This window comes from Lepidothrix coronata, unplaced genomic scaffold (genome assembly GCF_001604755.1).
Source record: "Lepidothrix coronata isolate B3197 unplaced genomic scaffold, Lepidothrix_coronata-1.0 Scaffold23, whole genome shotgun sequence".
Lineage (NCBI taxonomy): Eukaryota > Metazoa > Chordata > Aves > Passeriformes > Pipridae > Lepidothrix > Lepidothrix coronata.
The window spans coordinates 438,931-463,245 of record NW_016690203.1 but is presented as its reverse complement, the minus strand read 5'-3'; the positions used below and the strand labels follow the sequence as shown (position 1 = coordinate 463,245).

The following is a 24,315-nucleotide window of genomic DNA, read 5'->3' as shown; positions in this document are numbered from 1 at the left end:
AGAATATTCAACTTTAATTGACTGTGACCAAGAGAAAGCCACAGGGGCTGTGTCTCTACCATAAAAGTGTGAGGATAAGGCATATCCTAAACTGCAGATTTTCTTATGGACTGATCACTGCAGTGCCATTCCAGTTAGAGGAACTTTGAACTCAAAATTACTATGACCTAACTCCTTCCTTCAAATTCCTAAAAAGCCCCGAGAAAACAATGCCTCCGAGCCCCAAATCAGTTCCTGATGCTAGAAGGCATGCTACTTCCAAGAAGACTTGCTCTTTCCAATACTGGTCAAAAAGAAATCTTTAAAAAACTCAGCATCATCTCCAGCTCTTCTTCTCCAGAACAATTCTTCATCCTGATACCAGATACCAATAGAGCTCCCAGTTACTGTACCAGATTACATCAACCCTCCCCCAGATAGTAGGAGCAAGACTGATATGGGGGAACAACTCGATGGCACATCTGGAAGAATGAGAAAATCAGCTTTTCACTCTGGACATTGAGCACTCTCCAGAGACCTTTGCTCTCTCCAAATACAACTGTCCTCATAGAAGGCTCAGGCCACTCCTCAACAGACTGGTAGCCTGTAAGAGAGTTTTCTGAGATGGCCTGGGTTCAAGGTTCCCTGTTGAAAATACTGGCCAAGAGTCACCCTGGTCAGAAAAGGAAGCAGTTTTTTTCTGACTAGTGTTGCACAAGAGAACCTTTCCCTCCACTCCTGTCTGCTGTGCCCATTCAACTTGACTTGTTGACAAGGAGCCAAGGAGCACAACAAAAAGAAATTGCACTTCATGTGAGAGGCTCTGACTCATTTACAAATGAAATGCTGCATGTATTGTGGGAGTCAGGAAGGGCAGCATCAGTTTCACAGGTGAAGAGTACGTGCAACACCCCAGCACAGCTAGACTAACTCAGAGATGTGCAGAAAACAGCACTCTAACTCCACAAAAAGTCTGGCTACTGCATAAAGTTTTGCTGTCATCCAAAAGAGCAACAGGTAAGATTCCTGGGCACTTTAGAGTGTAACAACACTGATAATCATTTTCTAACCTGAAAAAGCAACCAAAACTTGTCTGCTTCCCTCCTCCACTAAGCTGAATGTCTAATGGCCTGGCTGCTCTGAGGTGGAAAAATGGATAAGAAATTTCTTTCTGTGATGGAACAGCAATAAGCATTCCCATGGCACAGAATTTCCCTGGACAAAACCATTCCAATTGAACTTTTTCCCCTAAAAGGTCTTTTAAAAGTCTGGATTTAAAAATAGTATAGACAGCTAAATAAGAGCCAGAACAAGGCAGAGGAGGGGAAAGAGAAGAGAGGATGTACATAGCATGTGCCTACACATTTTTCCCCCATTCAGATACTGGCAGACTAACTTCTCCGTCACTCCACTCCGGTGAGCTGAACGTATTTGGCATAAGTGCAGTAATACTTGAGAGGCTCCTGCATGACCTTCACAAGCTACACTGATTCTTTAGCAGCACATTCAAAAGTTTCTGCTAAACCTACAACTGCTCTCTCTGACCCCACACTGTGCAATGCCTTGGGGATACCACCATGCTGGCTACCAGGGGTACCAGGCTAGAAATCTTTTTCTTTTTTTTTTTTTGCTGGTTTGGGCATGTATCTGTCACTGCTTAGATACTGCACAAAAATAGAGATCGATAAAGGAACTGCACACAAAAGCAGAAGAAGATGGGCTTGAGTTATCTAGCTGGCACAGAAGAACAGACATGGCACCACTACAAGCAAGGCCTGCGGGAGTTACACACAAGGCAGGACCTGGCAAGCAGGTCCTTTCTCCAGAATCCTGAGGCAGAAACAGTTTTGAATGTGATGTAAGCGGCATTCAGCCACAGCACCGACAGTCCACTGGATGTGACGCTACAGTGAAGTTTGAGATGTCTGCAAAAGAAATTTTCTTCACACCATCTTAAGACTAGAAATACCTGTTTCAGAAGGAGGTACTGGTGGGCAAAATGAACATCTTCCTTGTGTGTCACAGTACCAGATAAAAAATTTAATTTCACTTTGAATTTATCCTCATTTGCCTACTTGCACATTCATGCTTTCAGCAACAAGATTCAGTATTACAGTCTGTTATAGCAACAAGAAAAAGTTATTCACTGAAAAAAAACCCCATGGCACAGTCTGCCAACCACAACTCTGCTTTAGCAGAACCAGCTTGTTTCAGTGTGCTCAGGATTTTGCTTATCATGGGTCTGGGGTCACTTGTTGCAGTACTCAGTAACAGGTTTCTACTGCTGCAGTGAAGGCCTACATATGGAGTTTTACAGAGCAGACGGGAACCTATCAGATGGAAAGAACTTTTAATACGAAGATTTTCCTTGCATGAACCGAAGTCCTTCTTAGTGCAGTCAGTAAATACAGCACTCCATCCTGGTAACTTCAAGCAACATCTTGTTAAGAGAAAAATTTAAAACCAAACAATCTTCTCATCAGAAGGTTCTGATCTGTACTTACTTATTTTGGACAAGTCACTGAGCCTGGCAATTCTGTCAAGTTTGCTGCAAAAGCACGCTAAGAGTTGCTATAAGGAGAAACCCGCAGAAGCAAAGGTGACTGCATCTATCTCTCACAGGCCTGGAGTCAAGTTTCAGGGAAGCCTCCCTTTCCTGCCTCCAGAAGAGGATGAGGAGATGCCCAGTGAGCAAAAAGCCAAACAAACCGCACAAACAGTCCTTCAGCAAGCAGCCCAGACACAAGTGACTGACCACCCCAGGGCTCCACCACTGGAACTCACCCTTCGATACTGACAGTGGCATCAGCTGCAACTCAGCAGCAGCCCTGCCCTTCTCAGAGCACACAGAGTAATGACCCAGTCTGCCAAACACGTGGCTCATGCCACCTCTGGTCAGATGAGTCAGATGTGTGATTTATTCAATGCCCAAGGCCAGTATCTCCTCCCTGTGTTTTTCCCTTCTTATTTTATATCTATCTTTCCAAACCTCCCCAATTCCACTCAATTGCAAGTTAAACAAATACAGAATTACAAAACTGCATTCCCTCCTGTTTCTCCTCTGTTTTCACTACATCTTGAACATGGACAAAATGATACCAGAAAGGGAAAGCTGCAAGCAGCTACTGCTTCCTTTGTGTGACATTGTGTTATCTTTCTTATTGTCATCAAAATCATCCCTTTCATTCTACCTATAGCACACTGCTTGGAAAATGATTGGTAATAATCAAGGAAACAAGATCTCTTTTCTTCCCACACAGAACCGGCCTGTAACCATCACTCTTGCCATTTTGCTTATAAGCTATACTCTTTTTCCCTACTTGTCTTGCAGTTTCTTTGTGGGTTGTAAACTCTTTGATATGGGGACTAAAGCTATGTGGGAATCCACAAAGTCTTAATCAGCTCTGAGGTGTTCCACCCATGCAAATAAATGAATGCTGGATGAGAGAGGGGAAGGAACACACATGTGATTTAACATTTTGTTTCCCCAGCTGACAAGTAGACATATTGCTACATCCCTGCAAATAAAACTACATTAAATATATTCGGAAACTTGGATTACAGAGAATTTGCCAGATCTATAGTGCAATAAGTTGTTTACAGTGCAAACAAGTATTGATGAATGTATTTAAAAACAAGATCAAATATGCCAAAGAGGCATCTTCATGATGGCACATGGATACCTTAGTACATAACATCAACACCACCACAGATGTTCTAATACGACGACTTCCACCTATGACCCTGAAGCCGCAAAATTAGAAGCTCCTATAGAGCTTGGCTTTATATATTTGCCCCTAGAGAAAAATCCATTTTTCATAATAATAATATTACTACTACTACTAAAAAAAAAAAGCTGTAACAACTCTTGATAATACTTAAAGAGAGCCAGAAAACCTCTCTCAGTTCTAACTTCCTTCCACTACCTAAGCATCCTAGTGTGTACGTGTGTCATGCCATAGTAGGTCCCCGATACTTCACACTGTCTGCCCAGGTAAGTGTCTTTAGTCATTTTGAAATTCCCTCCAAGGAAACAAACCAGCCATCTATGCTGTAATCCTTTTCAAACTCCTGGAACACGATCAGCACTCACCTGTGCATGTTTCCATTGGTGGTGAAGGACTGTCCACATACTGAACATTTATAAGGCCTTTCCCCTGAGTGCACCAGCATGTGGCGATCAAGGGAGCTCGCTGAGCTCAGAGACTTTCCACAGATGCTGCAGGAATGGTCTGTCCCTCCAGTGTCAGTGTTATGCTAGAGAAAGCAATGATTTTTTTTTCATTGAAAGTCCCTTCTGAAGTGCCAGTAAAATATCATCAAGAACTATAAACATCTCAAAACTGACTTTAAAGAGCCACTCCATAAAGCATAATACCTTATATTAAGGTGTGCCCTGTAAATACCTCTCCTCCCCAGCCCTCCCCACCTCAACTCCAACACCACCACCCCCGATTTTTAACCGCTTAATGCATCAGCAGAAATAGCTGTTTCATACAGCCTGCAGTGCCTGTCACATGCAGCATTTCTGCTGGATCTGCAGCAAAAGGGGACTCAGCAACAACCCATCAGATAAATGGTACCTTGGGATACTTTTAGCTGTGCAGTGGTTTGGAGTTGTGTGAGTGGTAAGAAAAGGGGATGTAATTATGAACTTCACAGCAGAAGAAAGACACAAAAACAAATACTCTTTAAAGGTATTGATTTCAAACTGTGTAGTAAGAAAACAGAAACTGCTTCTGAATGCACATGCAGACTTCCATGGCCATAAGAATGCATTACAGGGTCAAATTAAGGCCATTAGCTACAGTGCTATATATGCACCACTCTTTCTTACTTGCACTCAGAGACTCTAAGATTTCTTCACATATGAAAAAAATCCACCAGAAGAGTAAGGGAAAAAAAATTAAGTAACAGTTACAGTACAGGAGGAAAAACTGAAGTAATAAGTATCTAGTGAACTCACAGTTGTCAACCACACCTTAGCATCCTAAGCAGAACCTTCTGTTAGAGAAAAGGCCAAACCTCCTAATTAAGTATGCATATATTTCAGGAGGAGCAAGAACAGGCCTGTAGCTGACAAAAATGTGCATTATCCATTAAAGAAATATATTCTTAATTCTGCCTCCCAAAATTGCTTATATCCTGTGAAGGACTGAGAGGCTCTTCTACACCGAGTTGATTTAAAAATTGTGACTTCCTCCTCCTTAATTTGCATGACCAGTAAAAAGATCTGTACCCAAACAGAATAACAAAACAGGACTTATACCGCATGATGGAAGCAGCTTTCCGGATTCTTAGGACACCTTAAGCTACACAGAACAGGACATACATCCTTGTTTGAGCCGCTGGGGGAGGGAGGGGGGGGACAGAATGCTGGGTAAGGAAGGGAGGACAATTGCCCACTTCAGAGTTAGGTTTGTGGGGTGTGGTTTTTTGAAGAAAATGCAAAGGAAGACTAAAATAGAAGTAATACAAGTGAATAAAGATATAATGGAAGCATTTCTGACTTGCACATGAAATTGTTTTTCACCAGTACAGACTGCACCCTGGCAAACCAGACATTCAATAAAAGTAAGAAATCAAGAGCTGGTAACTCTACATACCTGACGAATGTGCATAGTTAGCTGGTGCTGTGTAGTGCAAATCTTTTCACACAGAGGACAGGTATAGGAAGACTTCTCTTCTTTTGTTTCCTGTGAAAAAAAACAGAACAAAACAATCAGAAGCAATATCAATATAAAAGAACCCAAAAGCTGTTACTGTTGAGGGTGGAAAAATATAATCAATCCTAAGTACAAAAGGCCACTGCTAACGGAGCAACTTATCATCTGATAGATTCCTCAAGAAGTTTCAGAAACTTTCTGAATTTATAATTAGGGGCCATTTCAATTACCACAGAAGTACAGCAGCTGTTTTAACAGCACATGGACACACATCAGTACCAGTTTAGGACAGGATGTGAAGGCAATTATTGTGACGAGCTCAAAGTGCCAGGAGGAATTTAGGTGAGCAGAAAATAATTCCTGGAACACCACCAGAATAAGTGGGAAAACGTCATCAATCTTCCCAAAAGATTTTTAACAGCCAAGTTGTCAGAACTTCAGATTTTCCACCCCAACTTGTGGCAAAGCACTATCCTGGTGCACTTTTCTAGGGGCTGTATGTTCTGTTCCATGGCTGACTCAGAAGGAAGAGCTGCATTTACTGAATCATCAGCACCATTTCCTTTAGTATCCTGTGTTTCTCCTGGAAGCATCCCATTCAGGCACACTGGCCAGGCCCAACCCTTCTGAAGCTTGCAAGATCTGATGAGATCATACTGAGAAAGAGGTGACAATGCAGGAGTGTACGTGACTCCAAAAGATCACATTATGAACCCGGTTGTTCTCCACCCAGGTGAGAATCAGGAGTAACCATGGTCAAACCATGACTACAAACAATGAAGCCGACCAGAGAGCTCAACCTGATTCAAGTACGCCCTTGGGACACTGAGCAAAGGCACCACTCTTTCAGCCAAGGATGAAATGGCACTCTTGCAGGAACCAAAGGTGTTTGCCTGAATTTATCCACAAGGATGGCTACCGGATGATGTAAAGGGTATTTTCACTGCCTCACTAAGAAGCCCAGGTGTGGCTTCTGCACCAACGCCTGTACATTAAAAACAAAATGGTCTAGCACTGAAAATTAAACCTCAGGTTTTGTTAGAATCATGCACATCTTCACCAGACAGATCCACTGCTTGTTACCTACACTTCTAATGCCAACAGTACAAAAACCATCTCTGCATGACCAATAGGAAAATATCATATTTATGCCAAAATGACATTTCCTAATGAAGTTCTTTGCTGGATATTTTAAGTATCATTAGTAAAAGCATGAAAACAAGCAAAAAGAAAAACTCATCCTCAGTAACTCTTCAGCCGGGAGGAAGTTGGTAGGTATGATTGTGTCTATGCATTTCCTCTCTCCATGCAATTATCTTCCCTCAATGCCATCCCAAAGGTCATCAACTCAGAAGGTTGTCAGACACAAGCATTCATGAAGAACATTGAGAATGACTAACACAAGTCTCTGTGACAAATTCTTTGGCATGTTAGGAGGGAAGATGCTGACACAGTGTTAGAGAAAGTTCTTTTTATCTCTCAATAAAGCAGTATCACCTCCTACACGATTAGGGGAACCACTCTAGAGAGCCCCCTTTTATAATATTACACTGTTTTCAAACACAGGGTCATGATGATTTTCTATTAACTTCAGTGACCTGTGGACATGGATGAAGAGCTGTTTTCCCATTTTGTCCAAAGTAAACAAAATTTGTGACTTCACTTCTAAAAGGATTGGGACTGCAACAATCAGGTTCTCCCACTCCTCTCTACTCTTTTGCTTGTACACGTTTTTCTAACCATATTTCAGGGCTCTACATCTCACTGTAGGCCACACATATAGGCCAAGGCCTAACGTACTAGCACTTGCAAAACATTAGAAAGCAAGCAAAAAAAGGCTGCCACTATGAAGTCTGAACACGCAAAGAAAATTGAAGTGCATTATCCCAGTGCCCCTCCTCCATTTTTATATACAAACACGTAATTCACAAATATTAATTCCATCCTACTTCAGCAACCTGTCCATGGAGTAATGTTCAGCTCCAAATATACTGCAACTGTGTTAAAGCTGGCTCAGGTCAGAGAACAAGCACACTGTGCCGTAAGGAAAATCCCTGCAGCTGTGCTGACAGTTTAGATGGTGTTTAATCCCCAGGGTATTTCTGTGAAATTATCAACCCACTACTGTTTTTTGTCCCCCTCCTCTTTAAATGAGTGCTGCAGTTCTACATGATGCACTTGATTGTTTCAAAGTCTGTTTAAGCTTTCCAGGCTGCCTTCTCTTTGAATCAGCAAATTAACAGACGATAGAGTAATTACTGGTTCACCTTGAAGCAAAGATCAGAAACACACTATAGCTCAGCCAGAGCTGATTAGTATTGAATCTGGGGTTTATTATTAACTAAAACCCAAACTTTCTCCAGTGGTCAGACAGGGTACATTCTGCATACCGTAACACAGCTCAAGCAAATCCAGGGTATCTACAAAAGGAATGCTGTTGACTGACCCAATCCAGATCAAAAAACATTAGCATCCCTACTGTAAAAGCACCCTCATTCACAAATTTGAAACATAGCACTCAGCTACCCTGCCAGAGCTGGTTTTGTGAAAACACAGTTCCTAAACTGACAGATAAAATTAACAGCTCATTTGTTAGCTACTCTCTCTTTAGTAGGTCGACCTGGTACAACTGCTCTGCATTCAAGTGAAGGGGAATGCTTTTGCAGTTGTGCATTAGGTCCATCTGTTTTTCTCCAGCTCAAAAAACTACCTCTGTCACACTTTTTATTTTCTTCAAGAGCAAAGCAAATAAGAAGTTAAAATGGATGCAGGTTGATTTGAGAACACGTTTATTAGACTATGGGTAGACGACAGCCACGATAAAGTCAGCATTATAAAGAGAACCACAGACTTTGGGACAAAGGTTCAGGGCAGAATGTTTCACTGCCAACTCATGGGAAACAGCAGTCAGACCCAGAAAACTAGCTAACTGTTATTATCCTTGAAGTTATAATAAGGGGAACATTATGAGCAGAATCTGAGATCTGTGCGCTACCACACACTAGAACAATTCAGTGCTTTCATTCTGCTATGCTGAAAGTGGAAATTCGCTGTATTAGAGGTTGCTAACCAGACTGATACCTGCTTAATATTTCACATCTCACTTGTATTTTCTCAGTAATGTAGCCATTTGCCACTCTAGCCTTAACAATCCTTCAGCCTAAAAACAAATAGGCTATTTACTATGTTTTCAACCTATTTGTTTATTTTTATGCTGTAAGAATCCCTCTTAATCCTGTCACATTTACTCTCAAGCTTCCTTTGATTCGATGCCCACAGAACTATCAGGTGGAATAAAGGTCACCAACACTAATAAACTTCCCTGAAGCCAAACCACATGGTGTACCGGTGGACAGCTGTGTAATAGCACTGCCACTGAGACTAGTCTGGACTCCAGTGCCTCATTTCACACGATGAAATCAAGGAACCAGGGTAGCCCCTAAGTGAGGACACTGCAAATAAACCTTAAAGCCAAGTGCTAGGCAATACGATCCCACAAACACGGTTGTCTGTATACAGCCCAGACTCTTCATGTAAGAATTTCCATTTACAATTAATGGCTTTTAACTCCTTTCATGCTGAAAATCCAAGACAAGCCATTAGTCTGTCAACTGGGCAGCTATTTGGCAAGCTATTAATAAACTACTATAGGAACATCACATGAGTCATGCCTCTCAACCTTTCTGGTCCCTGTTACATCTTGATTCATTTACTAAGTCTCCATGCTTCACCGTAAGCTCTAAAGTCAAATGGACACAGAGTTTTGGGGTATTTTTTGATATTTTGCAGCACCTTCCTTGGTAGAGCTTGGCCCAGAAGAAGAAAAACATGAATATAAATAACCACAGCTTTAACTGATACAACTCTCTCCTTTCACTCGTTTAGATCAATATTGTTATCAACTGGTGCCATCAACTGGTAAATGGAAAAAATCTGATAAAAGCTAAATATATTTGCTCTGCAAAATTCATATAAAGCATTCTGCAATAGCTCTTCATGGTTTTATTAACAAAGAAGAAAAGGCACCTTACACTACACATGTAAACTGCATATCTTGATGGAAGTTTTGTTCTAGCACCACCTTTAACCTTAAATCACTTGTATCTTCCCGAGGGACAGCTGCACAGCTCATGAGGGGTCCTACATGATGGCTGAGCCAAGCCTCCTGGCAGACTGCTCTGCTCTTCTCTGAGGTCATTCTTTTCTCCTAGTTTCATGAATTGAGCTGGTCCCCCAACAGGTTATGCAAATGAAAGAGCCTGGAGAAAGGATACAGTGGGACTGAAATGGCAATTCTTAGGTGACTCTGTTACTGCTAGGGGCATCTGCTAGACCAGCATGACACTGGAGCTCGTGCTCAATTTTTTATGTGCGAATCCAAGCAAGTGGACCCCTCTGATTATCAGTTTTCTAAGTTATGTTCTGGAGAGATACCAGAAAACATACACAGAGAAACAATGGCAGAGGCAAGAAAGATCAACTGAGGGATAAAAAGGCAAAATAATCAAAGAAACGTAATTACATCTTATCATTTCCCATGCAGCTGCTTGTCTCCCCTTTGCCCTCCCTGCATTTGGGTTTACACACCTGGTTCCTCCTGCCAATTCGATTTGGTGCAGGAGACTTTGAGGGAGATTTAACATTTTGAGAGTTCCCGCCGTTTTCAGCAATCTTCCCCACATTCATCACTGCTGACATCATGGCGTCAATGGAGGACAAGTCTGCTCCGTCCAAACTGTTTGGTGAACTTGGGGATACCTTGTAGGTGTTTAAGCTTTCCAGCTGCTTCTCTGGAATTACAAACAAAAGCACACATTAGTTCTTAGGCCATCTTGAAAAAAAACCCCAACTCATAGTATTTTCAGCTGTCTGTAACTCACGTCACACTCTGCTGAATCATCATAGATCACAGGTAGTAGTCCATAATAACTGGAGTTCTTATAACAGGACAAGTTTCTCATATTAGAACACACAAGACAAGGGGTACATTTCTTCTCACAGGACATTCACATTACTTAATTTTCAACCTTAATTCTCTATGGAGCTTATAGTGATTTACTTCACACTCTCTTGCTGTAAAATGGTATCATTTGTGGTACCTTGTGATCACCATGAACTAGTAGAGCAGTACTGATGAATGCACGCTCTGGCAAGCACAATCATTCAAGCAAGCACGTGTTTTGAGCAGAACTGCACAATTAAGGCATCAGTAAATCTGTAGCATAGTTTAATCCAGCTCTGTATATGGAATAAGATAACTTAGCAATCAAATCCAACCAAAACAAAACCCCATATGCCCCCAGTAGCCTCTTTACTGCCACAGCTGGCATCTATGTAATTTATTTTTCTCTTTTGGTCTACCAAGCCATACAAGTCATGGAGCATGTGTTACATCCATGACTAATGCCACAGCTAAAGCTGTTGAGATTCAGACTAGTCCATCACATACTGTATGTAGCAGGGATGCTCCTATCTCAGATACCAAATTCAAAACACACCTAAAATCTCATCTCTGCTTTCTCAAAGTACGGCCTTTCACTTCCCTCTTTAAGAATTTGAAAAGGAAAATGCTTTCAAATTAAACACTCCTTTTCCTAAAAAGAAAACCTACTGTAAACCTACTGCTCTGTCACCTCTGGTGGAAAGCACAGAATTTTAATGTGTGTTGTGAGAAAGTCACCGTAACAGAAGAGTATGTGAAGGTGAACAAGGAGGAACACGTTTGTCTGTGAACATTTGATCTCTGCATAATACTGTCTTTGGAACATAAGTTTGAGGATTATAAACAGGTGGTTTTTCTGAGGCTAAGTTATGTGGTGCCAAGTTACTGGGAGCCAAGAAAATCTTAGTTTGGAAGCCTGCAGTGGTAGTCAAGTATTTATACACCCCTGCTTCTGTTCAATCTATTTTATACTTTTCAGATAGATAAAAGTTAGGGATGGAAAAAGAAACATATGCACCAGTGCTTCTGCTCAATGTATCTTATACTCTTCACACAGGTAAGGTGTATGGATGGGTAAGAAATGTTTCCACATTCTTAATCAATGCCCTAATTTACAGAGTCACAGAGCTAGTAGAACCAGTTACCTTCATCTTTATCCCCCGACTGACTGTGGCTCTCTTCTTGGTTGCTGGTCTCTTCACTTAGTGTAGTACGTGTAGTAGCGTCCGGCTCTTCAGCCTCTTCTTCAGCAGCACCCTCTAGCACTATGTGAGGGAGAAGGGAAAAAAAGAAAAGGCGTAAGTTTTTCTGCATGCCATTTTAGCAAAATAAGACTACAGCCCTCTAGTGTGAGGGCTCCCCTGACTGGCACATAGACCCAGTGACAGAAGCGTGTAAACAGTTAGAGCACAGCCAAGCACCCACTCCAGGCATTGAGCTGGGAGATGCTTCTGCCAGTGGTAAAACCTGGGCAAAGAAAGGAAACCCTTACCAGCTTTGTCCCTGGTATTCAGTCAGCAAAAAAAGGAGGGGGAGGAGAGAGTAAGCTAACATATCATTGACAGTAGTGAGATTTGATTAAGAAGTTGGAAGAATAGGCTGCAGCTAGAGAATTTAAGTAACTCAATTTCATATGTGCACTGCTCCCCTCTTCTCTTCTTGGAAGATTAACCTTTACTCCAATACATGAATTCACTGTGACCACCTACTTCCTTCTAGCAGTGGTGACATGACTACTGAGGTTTCTGGGACCATTTCACACATGCTTCACAGCCACTGCCCAAGGTTTCCAGATGAGTTGAAGACATAAGCAACCACTGTATGCACCAACCAAATTCCTCCACATCCCTTTCTGAAACCACAAACTTATCATGCTATCATTGGGGTTTCAGGAAGGATACCTGTTCTGACTAGAGAATGACAGGGCAGTTAAACATCACTTTTAGAGGTGATGGGGGACAACCAACACATAAGAATCAGATGAGTTCTCTGCCCATGGCATTCATGGCTATAGCCTCTGGAAAAGGTTATTTGTAATACTGAAAACTACTGACACATTTTTAATGGAGAAATACACCTTTTTAACCTTACAAGCAAAATATCTATTTCATTATGAAAGGAAATACTCTGTGGACATTTCATCATCTCAGATTTACAAATCACATCCAGTAACCTTAATGCAAGTTTTCCTTTTATCAGAGAGCGGAGACAATTGCCTTCAAATCATGGTTAACTCAACAGGGTTTCTTCCTTAAAAAAAAAAAAGACATTCTCAAGGATGTCATGCAAATCAGTCACACTCCACATCTTCAAATGCTGTTTGGATAGCATTTGAAAACAATAAATCACTACATTATCCCAACTACTAACATTTTAGAGCATCCAAGAAGAGACAGACAAAAAGAAAGGGCCCACCTTGTGTCAAGTAGTTCCTCATTTCATACCATGCCAGACAAAGCAATGGATTTAACCTTCCCACATTTAGCTGCCAACCTTCTTAGTAGCAGCACACAGATGATCTGACATAGTAAGCCAGTGCAGTCTAGAGACAAAACCTAGGACCTGACTAAGCCAAGCATTTAAGGCTCAGGATAACATCAACCTCTTAACAAAAACTGCTTTCAATTTGCATCTTCAAAAACAGACAAAATATTATTCTGAACAACTCAAGGTGGCTTTTCCCTAATAATTTTTGAACTTTTCTGTTAAGGAAACACTAATGTCCCTCTGACACAGGGATTTCCTGCTCCAAGGTGAGGCCAAGCACCCACTCTTCTGTATTTTCTCCAGTAATTATGGGAGCCGTTTATTTGTCTTTGTTTTGGTTGTCCTTAACTGTTGTAACTCTGTTATTTTGTTTGTTTTTTAAAAAAAAAGTCCATCTCATTCAAGAGCAACACAGTAATTTTCCCCCCCCTCTTTTTGTAACCACTTATGTGGTAGCTGACTTAACTTTGAATAGAATAAACATCAGAATTGTTTTTGAGACTGGCCTAAATCTAAAGTTGCTTGCTGTATCTGCTTAGCACCACCAAAAATAAGGATCAGTTTAAATAATTTGGAGAGATTTCTGTGAAAACAATTAAGTGCTTTAGTCCTCAAAAAACCCCCAAACAAACAAAACAACTTTTCCTTCCAAAATACACATATTCATTCCTCTTTCAGCTAATACCTAGGACATTAATGTCACCACTGATACATCCTGGAAAAAAATCTGTTGTGTAACTGCGAAGATTCCCTTGTTTGCCAAGGTAGCTTTTAGATAGCTGAGTAGCTTCCCAGAGAACTAGAGTCAGAATTCCTGGTGTTGCTTTCACCAACACTGAAAATGGGAAATGCTCAGAGAGAGTCTGCAGAAGAGGAAGGGATACATGCACATTAAAAAAACCTATCTACTGGTTTAGAAAAACCTGCCAGCTTGTTCTCTGTTCCTTTTTCAGGAGGAAAACTATGGATTATGCTACTACAGCATTTTATAATTTCTATGAACCAATGGTTATTTTTTTATTTCTGAATCTAAATATCTTCCTGTTAAGGCAAACCAACATATGAAGTCACAGATCCTGTTTCTAAAACTGTTTTCTGCACCTTAAAAAAATTTTGAAAGCAGTGTAAATATTGAAACTGAACTGCTGTTGCACATTTTTATTTACTTATGTATTTTCCACTCTCTTGGATGTGGCAAAAATGCACCACCGAAACAAAGATAACTGCATGAGCAGCACACACCAATTTCAGAAGCATGACTTTCTATTTGCAATAGGATATAGAAACAATAAGAATACTGGGCCAAATCACTCCTTCCTGTGGGAAAACCCATGGCAGAGCGCCTTTAGGCAGGAACATACTGAGAGATTTCGCTTGCAGCCTTGGTTTTTTTTTTGGTTTGGGTTTCCCCCCCCCCTTTAAAAAATGCATCACTGAGGATGGGGAAGTGTTGGGGTTTTTTTCCACAGCATCTATGAAACTTGGAATCAGATAGGCAGCAACCAGCATGGATGCTCTACAGACTTTAGGACTGTAAACCTTCCCAGCTCACACCACATGTCCCTGCTTGGAGGTTGTGCTTGGAGCCTCCTTCCTCCCTCTCCCCAAAAGAAAACAAAGACCTCCAGGAAAAAGGACAAACAGGAAATAAGTTGGCAAACAGTACAGCCTCAGGTTGCATTCAACACTGGACCAAAGCCTCTAGGAAACAGGGAAGTGGTCACAGGCATTCAAGTCATCTTCTACTTTGAAGAAACCCCCCAGTGCCACATTCATCCTCTGTGAAAAGGAGAAAAAGAAGAGAGCAAGCAACTAAGCAAGAGCGCTAACACATGGTAGGGGGGACGGGACCAAACAAAAAATGCAGCAGCCCTCTTTGCACAGCCACACCGAGAGACTGGTCTCTTCTGCAGGAACATGTTCCCTCCACTTGTTGATGTTGCTGAAAACACGAAACTGGGGCAACTTCTACTCCACAGTGAGACTTCAGGGGCCTTTAGTTCCCGCTCTGATGTCCCACACAACCAGCTAATGGGAGAGTCACTGTGAAAGCAGAGCTTAAAAAAAAAAAAAAAAAAAAAAAAGAAAAAACTTGTTGCTTCCCATTCAGTCTGTACAGGAAGACACTTGCTAGACCTATTTCCTCCTTTGGGATAAAGTGTGACTCCAATGTATGTTAAAGCTGAGCCCATCAACAGTTACTTCCCCCCCTTTGCTTATGTGTATTTATTTGTATTTGTTTGTTTGTTTGTTTGAAGACCACTCCAAAGAGTTACAGCTGCTTCTCCTTCTGGTGAAGAGCATCACAGATCAAGTGGAAAGAAGAACACAGGCTACAGGATAAGGAAGAAAAAAGGAGAAGAAACGGTGAGTCTTCAGAGTCACAGTCACTTGATTTGCCATTGAGAGGCAGCTACACAAGCACAGAGCAGCACGTCCCAGCCCCTGGGAGCTGGTACAAGTCTCTGCTCCAGATTGCTCCACTGTCTTTGCACATGAGCTCTCCCTTTAGAATAGATAGGAAGAAATGCACAATACAGGCAAGAAGGGGAAAAACCTGGTATGTAACACAAAGCTGCTCATTGTTCTGCCTTCCGAAAAAAATCCACATTAACGTTAAAGTAGAAGCCATGCACTAATTGGGCCAGGGAAAGATTAACACTCTCGGCCAAATACTTTTATTAGTTTCACTAAACATGCCGTAGTACTCTTTCAGAACACGGTGGGGGAGGAGAAACAGGGAAAAGAAATGACAGGTTTAGGAATGCACACCCCCACACACATGCATTTCAAACCACTTTTTCCCATGAGGCCCAAACAGGAATCCTGAGCCTTCTTCATCATTTCCATCTTTGCAACACTATTAGCTTAGTCAAGGCTTTCCCACTGTTTTTTTTTTTTTTTCCAAGTGGCAGGAAAAAAACCCAAGGATCATTTAAATGAAGGCCAGACCTGCTAGTATACAAATTTAGACGAGAACAGAACTTCAAAGAGGTATATCACATTTGAATAAACAAAGTTTACCATTTACTGTTTACCCTTGAGATTATAATACCTAAGAATCACTACACCACACTACAAACTGTTTCTGATGCACTGGTCTCCTGCTAAGCTTCTACACAGAAGAGCAAATTTTGCTCCCAGAGCACACGGCAACAATCCCAAGCACAAATGGTTGCTCCCACCCCAAAAGAGATGTGCACTATCACCCGCACTACTTTTTGAACACGATTTTGCATCAAAGCTGGCAGGAAGGAAAGAGGGTGAAAAGCCATTGTCTGGGAAGAAAAAAAGGTTAACATTGTTGAAGGTACTGCCTCAAGGCAAAGGAAAACCAAACTCTGCCTTTGCTACTGAAGTATTGGTGCTGACTGGGCACCCCAGCGGTAGAGAATTTACTGAGAGCATCGCCTCACTGTGACCACTGCTGGAGCGCCAGTACAGAGCAGCCTAGAGGGAAAGGAACACAAGCAGAGAAACACAGTGGCATGGAAGTATCTAGTGGCTGCTCTTTCATTTACCATCAGCTAAAAAACTAAGAATGTTACCCCAAAGGTTTTAAACTTGTACCTGTAAGTAACATTTTCCTCTAGGGTAAAACAAAACCAACCAAACCCCTAAAAGACAACAACCAAAAGGAGTAACATCTCTTGAAGGGTACTCTCTGAGTACCAAAAGATGGATTGGTCCTCTTTCTATGAACTATCTATTAGCGATACAATTGTTTTACATGTGTTAGTGCACGCTCCTAAAATAAATCCATGAGTCTACAACATCCATTATGCCTTTTCTTACCTAACTTGTATACAGACAGATACACCCAGACATGGAATAAACATGGCCATGCCTTAAAACTGAGCTAGGGACCACCTTCTGGTGTGGGAACGAGGCAGAGGAAGAAGCACCAAACAAGAAAAGGATGACCCCCATATTCCAGATTATTTTGTATTCTCCTGTGACAAGACCTAACAGTTAGGTTAAATTTTAAATACTCAAACATATTTACTCCTCCTGTTTTATCTTCTTGCAAGCAACACGTGTGCATTTGCTTTTTATGTAGCTTTTGAAAATCACTTTCTGGTGACTTATGGACCAGTAGTGCTCCTCAGGATTTTGGCTCAGATGACCAAAACCTTCTCTCCATCAAGCACATCAGAATTTTAACTTAGCTAATGCCTGAAGTGAATGACAACTCTGAATCACCAGGATACTCTGGTATTACATTGATGCAATGCACTGAAAACAAGGAAGCTGTACTAATATAGCAGTGAGACACTGCACAGCAAAACAGGGATGAAATTCGCCCATACTGTCCAACTAGGTCACAGCAATGCACGGAGGTACGACGCAGCCTTAATATAAAATGCATTCATGCCTATCTTCTTGGCCCTGCACTCCATTTGCTAACTTGAACAGGGAACCCACATCTGCCCCTTTTGCAAGCGCTGAGTGCTGTGGGAACAGCCCTCATGTGGGAGCTTGTGGTTTTGCTAGGCTAGAAAAGAGAACCAAGGCACAAGCTGCTTGGTGGCACCGAGACCGAAAGTAAAACCCGATGGACCCCTGCCTCCCAAGAGGAAAGCACAGCACATTTGGTAAGCACCTCACAGGGTTTGATCCAAGCCTGCACCAAGTTCCCGACCAGCGCTGCCATTTTCAGGGATGGCAGCACCACACAAAATGCACAGCAATAACTGCAATAACCTGTGGCTGTATTTAGGATCAACAGTTGCTGATGAATTTTGAGACTTTTCTAACACCTTAGCACTCCTTCCCCCTGACCAAAGACATATCTATGAGCTGTTCCTCATCTTCACTGTCCATATCAGCTTGTTGGTGAGCACCCGGCCCTCCAGAAGTCTTTGTCACCACACTGCAGTCACTTTCAAGAGTTTGTTCAAGCAAAAAGGATACTGAAATTTGAAGACAGCTTAACAAACCTGGGACCACAAGCACCACTTTTAGGCACAAAAATAAAGTCAGGGCAACATCAGAGTAAAACAAGTGGCTGTCAGCAGACATCCCTCCACTCCTTCCCACATAGACAACTGCAAACACCACTCCATTCTCATCCCTGCCTGCCTGCACAGCTGTCAGGATGCCAGTGGGAAGGGAGCCTGGCTTCCCTCAGTCACTGGGAACCACAGCGATGCAGGGGGAACACGGAACAAGGCACGCCTTGGGCTTTACCCAGCCCATCCCCTCCCCTGCGCCCTCCCCACTGGCTGAGGAGGGACACAAAAGCAATACTGTCTGTCCTTATAAGCTCTGCTTTGCATGTGTTCGGGGAGTGGGGACAGCTGTGCGGACGGCTCGCAGAGTTCCAGGAAGTCGATGTGTTTCTTGGCTTTAACTCCAGTTTATTTGCCTTAGATGAAGTGGCGACCCGAGAAAGTCCCTTCAAGCCTCTCCTGGACTGGCACTGGCTGCAGCAGGGCAGCACTCCTTGGGAAACGGCCCAGGGTCTCTCCCCACATCAGTTAGCCTTCCCCATTCCAGTTACCGCATCTCACCCTTGCGTCAGGGCTGGCTCACATCCTACTGGGCAAGGGGATGGCCTTGGGACATAGTGTGGCAGAGGGTGGGAGTCCAGAGCACAGTCAGAGACTGAAGGGAGTGGGCCCTGAATGCACTTTCCCTCAGCAGGCAGGATGGAGGTATCTTGCAAAAGCAGGAACAGGTCAGGCAGGTGGTGTCACACTGCCTGCCAAAACCACCACTGCCCACACGGCCCCGAAGGAGCTGAGGACAGGGCAAGAGAACCGAGGGGCAGAGGGAAGCCAAAATGAGGACCAGTGGGCAACCCCATCACATGTGTCTCCCCGCCAAACAGGCCGAGGAAGGGAAGATGCACCTGCCCGAGGGGAGCCCCAGCAATCCTGGGGCAGCACGGCCTCAGGGCACAAAACCTCATCTGCTGCTGCCGCCATCTGAGACAAGCAAGAGGGGATGAGGGATGCAAAATGAGGAAACAATCAAAATGTAACCTTGTGGGTTTGTTGCTTGGGTTTTGTTGGGTTTTATGTTTGGTTTTTTTCATTTTTGCTTTGTCCTGACAAACCCTGTTAATTTAAATCCCTGGAGGGGAGCGAAGAGGGAGCTATAGTTTGATGTCCCATCACTTACATTGCTAAGCAAGCACTGTGCTGAGAGAATGAGAAACTTGTCCAAGAGCACAAGGGGTGAACTAGATGCATTGCATTAGGGAGAGCCAGATGGAAAACATTTCTGAGTAACAGAGAAGAAAAGCAACCTCCTCTTCAAACAGTCCAAGTTCCAGCACCCCTCGGCTCTGACTAAGGAGAGGCTGCAGGCACGCAGGGCAGGCAAAGCAGGACACTGGGCTCAGCTGGGTAGCTGTGACGGAGATGCTGACATCCCCAACAATATATGGACAGTCTAAACCACGGGATATCTTGTCCTTTTAAGGTGGGCCAAGAGCAAGCATCTGTGCAGCAGCAGCAGCACAGCCCCAGCCTGCCATCAATAGCCCCTGGTGCCACTGAAAAAACAGGGGCTCCTGTGCCATACCAACTGGCTGTGCAGATGCCCGGGCACCCATCCCCAGAGGAGACAATCTGTCCGGTTGTTCCTCTGAGCATCATCACGGAAACGAGAAGGCACATTAGTAACAAGAGGAAGAAAAGCCACGAAACCATGCGGCCAGGGCTGCTCCCTGGCAATTGGTGCCTGCAGCTGTTGGGGAGGGAGAGGGGGAGGAGGGAGGGCCAGTCCCCATCCCAGTCTCTGTCCCTCATCCTGACAGCCAGCAGCTCAGCCAAGGGCAGCATCGGACTCAGGACTTGAGGTGAAGGTTTAAAGCAAGTCTCTGGAGGAAGAAACAAACATATATTTCACCCCCTCACACTTGCTCTTCACATGTAGCCAGAGCTGCATGTGCGCAGGACGGGTTCAACAGGGATTAGAGAGGCAGGATGAATCATGCTGAGGAAGGTACAGAAAATGTCCTGTGCTAGTGCCATGCTTCTTGTGCTCTGGTTGCAATCCTCTTCCTCCGAGATGAGGATTTAAAGAGAGTTTCATAAAAGGGATTGAATGTACAGGTAATCTTACAAAAAACATTCTGCAAATAGGGTAAGCTAAACCAGGAAAAGACTCCTTTTGGAGTAGCTATGTCCCACATGGCATTTCAATGCTGTAAGTGCATCCATATGCTAGCAAACATCCTTACACAAGCAAGCCCAAGGAAGAGAGCATCAGTTCACTTACTGCAGAGCCCCCAACTCATCCTTTGCAGTCCAACCACACTGTCTTTGCGGGAGATGCCAGCACACTCTCTGCTTGGAGCACCATACCAGGTAGTATGTCAAAACATTTTACACCTCACGAGATAACACAGTAAAATGAGAAAAGAAAAAGTAGAAATTACAGGGATTCAACCCCATTTCCTTGTGGTAGCATTGTTAACCATCATGATTTTATCACGAGCCTGTAAAATCTGATGCTGCTATATTACTGCACAACAATCTCAACATTTTTAAGTCAAAATTCTAGTTTTCTGGGTTGCGGAAGAAGGACAGAGACAGCAAAATACCAAAAGTAAATTGAAGTGAACACATTAATTTTAAAGCCTCAAGCTTTCAAGGGTAATCGTGATCTCAGGTGCTCAACCTGTAATTTCTTAACACGTGCCGACAGCAACACAGAGTGCCCCTTCTCTACACAGCACATTTTTTATTCTGGAAAATATACCTTCCAAAACTTAATTGGCTTTTTTAAAGAGAGAAAAGAATCGCAACATCTCAGCATGTTTTTAACATTTTACTTAAAAGCCAACATAGCTGCACTTTAATGCTACTTAAAATGGGAACCTCCACCAAATTACCAAACTCATTTTAAGCAGAAAGAGATTCAACATGAAACTATTTTGAAGAGAGAATGATTCAAGAGTTTGTGGCTCTTCTCACTGCTCTTTTCCAGGGAGCATAACTTGCTGACAGGATTAACTACTGCCAGGCTCACGAAGCTGGGAGACAGCTGCCACATGGCAGCCATTTATTACAAAGCTCCACTCCTCTAAAGTTAGGAAAGAGGCAGACTGTTTCATCTGTGTTATCAGCAGGGTTCCTCTGCCCCACAGGCTTCAGTGACTAGGCTTTTTCTAAACAAACACCACCTTTTCTCCCCCACCTTGTTAACATCATTATCTTCCTGTCTTCTGTTTCTGGTCAGCACAGGAACTATTTCCCCTATCACATTCTCCAAGTGACAACAAAAAAAAATATAATCAAGATAATTTAAAAAGTTTAGAAACACACATCATATTCCTACCTCCCCCACATCCCCAAAATAGGTTTTTAAATTAGGAGGTTTTAGCTTGAAATTTTCAGAAGCGAAACCACATGCCATAGGGAGGAGAGAGGTGTGCTGAAGCAAAGGGACTCAGAAGCATGCTGAACAGTCCTCACTCTCCCATCTACCCTGGGAGGCACTTGTAATGTCAGCCTCCAACTGCAGTATCCCAAGCGGCTACACAGCTTTTGTATGAGCAAGACAACTAGTAGCGCTCCTTCCTAGCTTTTATCTCCACACCAGGAAAACTCTCTGGAGACCCACAAGCCAAAGCAACATCTGTCCTGCACTGTACAATGCACAAAGAGTTCTCAGGTCAACCACCTCCTACAGTCTGCTAAGGACCAGAAACAAGATACATACCATCTACATAATCTCTACGAGATATTAAGCATAGACAACCATCAGTTGCCATTCTCCTGTTATTGTGAACCAGAGTTAAAAGATACAAAGTAGCTTTTTTAATTTTATGTGGAGTTGTTTTAGATATCTATATTTGCCACAGATGCTAGAGTACCACAGATCGCTCAAATTGAGGTTTATTGCTTCCTCTAGGTGAAGGAGAAACCCAGCCTTCAGAAAAACATCTCTCTCCCACCACTGTGAACAAGTTGCCACAGTTTTGTGAGCACACCCACTGGCTTATAGCAGCTGGGCCAATACCCTTTGGGGTTGTTTGCAGAGCTCTAAATTCTGAAATACAAAGTTTCTTTCTTGGTTTAGTTAAGTAAATTAATTACAGCAATAGACAGTGCTGGCAAGCCTCTCCAAGTTGAGATCCGCACAGGAAAGCCACTAAGAAAATTTTAAACAGCAGTGCTACCTGCCAATGGCACTCTTCAGCAGAGATTGCTTTCTATTCTGAAGTACACACAGGGAAACTAACCTGGGGGAGGTGCTTCCAGCACTCTGACAAAGTGAAACAGCATCTGTTAATTTTCATAGACTGCAACACGCATGCAAAAAAAGGGCACAGGGATCCTGTTCAGCAATTTCTTATGATATTCAGAAGTCCCTCAGCTTTGTCAGAGAGTACAAGAAGCCTTCTCAGAAACAATATATCTCTATCTGACCTGAAAAAAATATGTATTTTCAAAACAAGAACTGCATAGTCACACACACACACACACACAAGTCCCCCTTCATCCACAACCATATCCAGCTGCTAACCTTCCAAGTTCCTCGCAGTATAGCCTTTGCTCTGGGACTTTAAAGGCCTAGCAGGCATATCTAAAGGATTTTACAAAGTACACTGGCCTGGCCTTGTAAAAGCTCATGAGGAATCCACGGAGGTCATCGTGCAGCTTAGACAGTCTGCAAACAGCATAATCCACGTGCTGGTGAGGTAAGGAATGACCAGAGTCGGGGGGATAGGCCTGAAGACTTCTGCAGTGACTGTTTCCTCCAACAATGCTGTAAACCCTGGAGGAAATGCCTGCTGATCTTCAAAGCCCTTCAGTAGGAACAGCCTTAAGTTTCCTGAACATGAGCATTCTGGTTGCAAGGCCACAATCCTCTTACACGTACAGAGAAAAATATAAAAACAAAGGAAACAAAAAAATTTAAAATCCACTAAGGTTAATAACTGCAAATAACCAACGAGACTGACCCTCTACTTTGCAACGAGCTGTCGGATCCATCCAGCAATGTTTTGATGCTCCTCGGCACAACAGCCACACGGATCAAGCAGCAGCTTACAATCTCTGCAGCTTTCCTTTTTCTATTCCAGGCAGTCCTCCACACGTGTAGACTCCTGGACCGCAATACTCAGTTGTTCGGACTACGAGGGGATGCTACAGCCTGTGGCTGCACAAGGTGTCCACCGTAACTATCTCAAGGCCACTGCTGTGTGCTGCACTGCCAGCAGAATTTTAGGTACAGCCTTCAGTAGCCTGACGGGTTTCACAGGCGACCATGAGTAAAGGGGAGTCTGGACACCTGCACACTGCAAAGAATTGCAGGAAGTTTATTTCAGGAACGCTGGGGAAAAAAAAAAAACAGACAAAATTGTGAACAGGTTTCTTCAGCAAGTGAAGTTTCAAGTTGCTATTCCTCCAGCCAAAAATGTCTGCTGCTAGTCCAAAACCACCCTCTTCTTCCAAAAAACCAATTCCACTGCTAGTGCTTCACACACTGCCATCAAGCAGATGACACAGACAATTCTTGAAACAATTCACATATGAAAAGGTAAATTCATTTCCTTCTGCTGACTCCCATATATTGACATATAATAAACCAAAATATTAGCGTGAAACAAATTAGTATGATCTATGCATAGGTCCAACCCAGTTCTGGGTAAAGTAGTAGTTGCAAGTAGAGAAAAATGAATGATGACAACAAAAAAGTTGATCAAGTGGGCTGTGTGCCCACTTGCATCCACCTCCATTTTTGCAGTAGGACAGCCAGTGGAAACTTAACTCATCACTTTCACATAGGCGCACATAGTGAAGCAACACTGAAACATCATAATCAGACCTACGATACTGAAAGTCACACTTCTTTTGAGGAGTGATGCTTCCAAATTAACATTTTCTTGGTCATGTAAACATGCACACCGACACAGCCATCATCTTTTAATTCTAAGCATGAAATCACCTTGCTTTTTTTAGTTTTAAGTCAGTACATACTATGAAATATTTATATTTACATTGATATTGCTAAGGTCACTTAGAATCTACTCTACGACCAGAGGTGAAGTAGACCTTAAGTGTTTTAAGAGAACCACAAAGAAAAATAAATAAATCTGATATCATTCACTGATTAGGTTACAACTCTTTAAGGGAACAAACTATATTTCTACCTGAATGACAGATTCCATTCTCCAAACTTCACATAAAAATTATGTTCATTTTCATGAGCAAAAGTAAAGGACAAAGAAAACCTCAACACCAGAACTCATGTTTTCACTCAGAAACTAAATAGCAGGAG

At 42.7% G+C, this 24,315-nt stretch overlaps 1 protein-coding gene across 6 annotated transcripts in view; it reads right to left on the bottom strand.

The window, feature by feature from the left end:
- Window positions 1–24,315, bottom strand: part of RREB1 (ras responsive element binding protein 1) — a 124,639-nt gene that overhangs the window by 56,120 nt on the left and 44,204 nt on the right. For 5 of the 6 annotated variants that reach the window (XM_017808438.1, XM_017808444.1, XM_017808440.1 and 2 more), the window contains exons 2-5: window positions 11,733–11,852; window positions 10,233–10,435; window positions 5,586–5,675; window positions 4,073–4,236 (exon numbers count right to left, since the gene is read on the bottom strand). In XM_017808438.1, coding sequence (XP_017663927.1) covers window positions 4,073–4,236; window positions 5,586–5,675; window positions 10,233–10,435; window positions 11,733–11,852 — 577 coding nt within the window. Of the gene's footprint in view, window positions 1–4,072; window positions 4,237–5,585; window positions 5,676–10,232; window positions 10,436–11,732; window positions 11,853–22,996; window positions 23,368–24,315 lie in introns of all 6 variants that reach the window. The other variant, XM_017808439.1, reaches the window with a different exon arrangement.